The sequence below is a fragment of the Saccostrea echinata genome, unplaced genomic scaffold (genome assembly GCF_033153115.1).
Source record: "Saccostrea echinata isolate AGI-Se365-2 ecotype Australia unplaced genomic scaffold, CSIRO_AGI_Sech_v1 ptg000002l, whole genome shotgun sequence".
NCBI lineage: Eukaryota > Metazoa > Mollusca > Bivalvia > Ostreida > Ostreidae > Saccostrea > Saccostrea echinata.
The window spans coordinates 11,996,221-12,000,000 of NW_026889751.1; the positions used below are offsets into that span (position 1 = coordinate 11,996,221).

At 32.8% G+C, this 3,780-nt stretch overlaps 1 protein-coding gene across 1 annotated transcript in view; it reads left to right on the forward strand.

The window, feature by feature from the left end:
* The first annotated feature begins 634 nt into the window (after positions 1 to 634).
* Positions 635 to 3,780, forward strand: part of LOC133172796 (tetraspanin-36-like) — a 15,085-nt gene continuing 11,939 nt past the window's right edge. Inside the window, exon 1 of the mRNA XM_061307684.1 lies at positions 635 to 788. Coding sequence (XP_061163668.1) covers positions 729 to 788 — 60 coding nt within the window. The 5' untranslated portion in view covers positions 635 to 728. The remainder of the gene's footprint in view (positions 789 to 3,780) is intronic.

Here is a 3,780-nt window from a genome sequence, read left to right on the forward strand (position 1 = left end):
TTTACAAAAGGAATATGACACATGTATTAAGTCTTTTAAAAACCTGAATCTAAATCCCTGAAATAAAAAAAGAAATAAAAAAAAAAGATAAAAAGAATCTGCATTCGTTTCTTGAACAAACTCTGAAACAGACTGCGAAAAACATGCAATGAATTCCTGAAAAAAGGGGGATTACTTTTGCTAAAACAATTTTTACAGTATAACAGAACAGAACATTTTACACGATTTGCGAGGTCAGGGGAGAATTACTTATTTTTATTAACCTGAACTTTTAAAAATTATTTTTAGCTATCAGAAGAAAGAATTTTCGTTATTTTGAAATCACGTTCATTTTCCGATAACAAATATATTTTATGATATCAGAAAATGATTTTCTGGTATAAAAAAAATCGCGAATTGTTGATTTTAAAGAAACATTTTCTGATATCAGAAAATACATTGAAATTAACATTAAATTGATATACATTTATACATAATAAATTAAAACAGTGTCTCATACATTTCTGATATGATTTTCTTATATAAAACCAATATTTTACTTAAGAAACACTAAACGCGACAGCTCATAGCCGAAAGGATGCTGAAACTGTAATGTCCGACTCATTCTCGAACAATCTGACCAGAGTCTTCTGGGTACGAGTTAACTCACCAACATCACATGACGGATTACTCATTAGCATAAACAAAAAAATACCAATTTAGTTTCAGTGAAAATACACATTGCAGATATGTCAGGTTGTACAATGACTTCGAAGGTTGGCTTGATTTTAATAGGGTTGATCTTCTGGGTAAGTATTTTGGGAGATACTATTTGGTATCATTGTACACAACCCTAAATACATTGCCATCTCTTAACTTTGGAAGTTTGGCGTAGAAACGGGTTTTTCTCGTCTTTGGGCTTGGCTCATTGTCCCAGGCTCTTATTCTTTTGTACTTGATAAAAAGACCTGGTATAAAAATATGTGATCACAGAAAGAAAATGCTCAGCTTCATTTTCATTTACTAGGGTTTGAATGCAGATGAATCATTGTCTCTACTGAACTAAACAGGTCCGGCACAATCTCTTGATTAAGCTATATAGCTTGATTTAGCTATATAGCTTTATTAAGCTATTCAGAATAGCTTGATTTAGCTATTTTATCACACTTTGATCTCAAATGTGTTATTTTCCAAGTATGCACCAAAAGTCGCACCTTGGTGCAGTGATGATATTCAAACTTGAACTCTTATGAAAATAATGCATGTAAAAATCACTCATCAAATTGCGTCTCCTTAAGAGACTTTGTACTCAAAGTTCTAAAAGTTTTGGGGCTATATAAAGCAATTGATACAGTTACTTCTTCAATGAAATTATAAAGGAGGCCAATTATGGTCAACAAGATAATTGATTGGTAATAATTCAGTACAATGAGAAGCAATCATACTTATCCATGCCTCAACGCACACAAGGTAGTGTACAGTTACCCAAACAATGGAAATTCATCTATCACTTAAAAGTATTCAAATGCTGCAATGTTAGAACTATCTTTGATTTGGGTTTTTGATTTGATAACCCATATTACGTATATGAATAGTCATATACTTGCGACTTTTTGTCTATTTTGTACAAATAACATTTTTGTGAAAACCTGCATATAAATAGCTTTATCAAGCTATTTTGAATAGCTTAATAAAGCTATATAGCTATTTCAAGCTATATAGCTTAATCAAGAGATTGTGCTGGACCTGCTAAACACAACCTGCTAAAATGAAACCGGGTGGAAATGTAAAGAAGATTTCCCCTGTTGACGTTTTGGTTGTGCAAAGGGAAACAACACAATTCCGACTTGTTCTACAGATTCACTTGCCCAAATTCATTCAAACTTGCCACAAAGCAATGAAAGCATGCGATAGCAAAGATTTGATGATGTCATTTATAAATCTTCTCAAAAACCATTTGCCTTGGGCAGAAAAGATAAAACATGTGAAAGCTTCTTAAATTGTAGATTCAAGTTTGTTTAAAATGTAGCCCCTTTGGTAGGATGGGGTCCATGTAGGAGGTAATGTTTCAATGATGAATCTGATCTTAATGGGGTTACTTTCTTCAGATCCTTGAACAGCGATCTACATGTACTTGCCCAGATCAAAGGATCTGATTTTGATCAGATTGCCAAATTTGTTCTTGGGAATATCATAAGTCTTCTTCTCAAGAACAGCTGGGCCATGTTTAGTGGCATTATTATGCAGGCTAGGTAGTGCAGATTTAGATTTGTTCAAATCATTGCCCTGGGGGTAGGATGGGACCCCAGTAGGGGAGCAACATCTTACATGGGAATATAAGAGAAAAAATGCTTAAAAATCTTATTCGCAAGAACCAACAGGGCCATGATCAGTGATATTAATATGCAAGCATCCTCAGGTAGTCCAGATTTAAATTTGTTTATAGATGATGGCTCCAGGGGTTGGGTGAGTAGGGGATCAAAAGTTTACATGGGAATATGTTAGGGAAAACAAATCAAAAAGATGTTTAAAAATTATTTCAAAAAGAGCAGGGCCTTGATTATAATCTTATCAATATACAAATATCCTTAGGTTTTGCAGATTCTGAATAAAGATTTTTTGTTCAAAGTTTTCTTTAGAAAAACTGCAGGGTAAAAGTGATTCAGGTAAGCATTGTAGCCAATGGGCTTCTTGTTATTTGTGTATACAGTAAGTATAGATAGTTTTCGATTGACACGATTTTAGCAAGAGTTATTTCCCATTGGTCGCTTTATTGGAGGTATACAAGCCAGAATTCCTTCATTATTCAACCAATTTAAACTTAATTTGTCATACTGGGCAATTGGGTGAAGATAACACAATTTTTCTTACAAACTTACATGTTAACACAAGCTTCCTTTAATTTGTAATTTTAGTATTTTAAAGATTTTTACCCTTATATTTCTTCCATAGTATACAAGTTTAAAATTGGTTGCTCAATGAGAAAAATTAGCTCATTGGACCTCCATTATGCAACCAATGGGAAACAGTTCTTGCTAAATTCAGGCCTGTCGAAAACTATCTATAATGATATAGCATCAGCTGGCAAACGGTTGGTCTAGTTTTTCTTGAGTGAATGCATTTTCTGATATTCTTTTTTAGAAAAGATTGAAATTAATGCTTAGATATATACACTATGTATCAGTGGCATAGCTAGCAAAATATTTACTGTATTCAAAAAAGGCAAGGGGGGACACTTTGAGGCCCCCAGCGGGTCCCTGTGGTGGCCCAGGGAGCAAAGCCCCTGGAAGCTCATGGAATTTAAGGATGTTACATTAGAAAATTACCTTAAAATATTTCATATTTGACAGTTATAGTTCTTCTAAATATTAGCAAAAAATTGATGAGTTTTGACAATACTACAGCTCAACAAAATCCCTTTCTTCAAAGGCATTTCTTCTTATGATAAGTGAAGACATTTCATTTTCAACAATGAAATTATGCAATTCATATTGTCCAAGTCCATTGAATATAATTCATATTTTCACAAGTTTTTTTTTCATAGTGTGAAAATAACAATCAAAAATGCAAAGTACCACATGACAGCACAATATGTTCGCTTTAATGTGATCAATTTCAGATGGAATACATGTATTTCATATTTAACATTGAAAATACCATAAGAAGTGTAAAGTTGGCTAATTTTTCAAACCTTATTGTTAAATGTAGCTTTATAATTATATTAACGCAATATTGTTTTTACTGAAGAAAGAGAAGCTATTATGAACTACAGGAAAACCAAAGAAAATGATAAAAACAGAA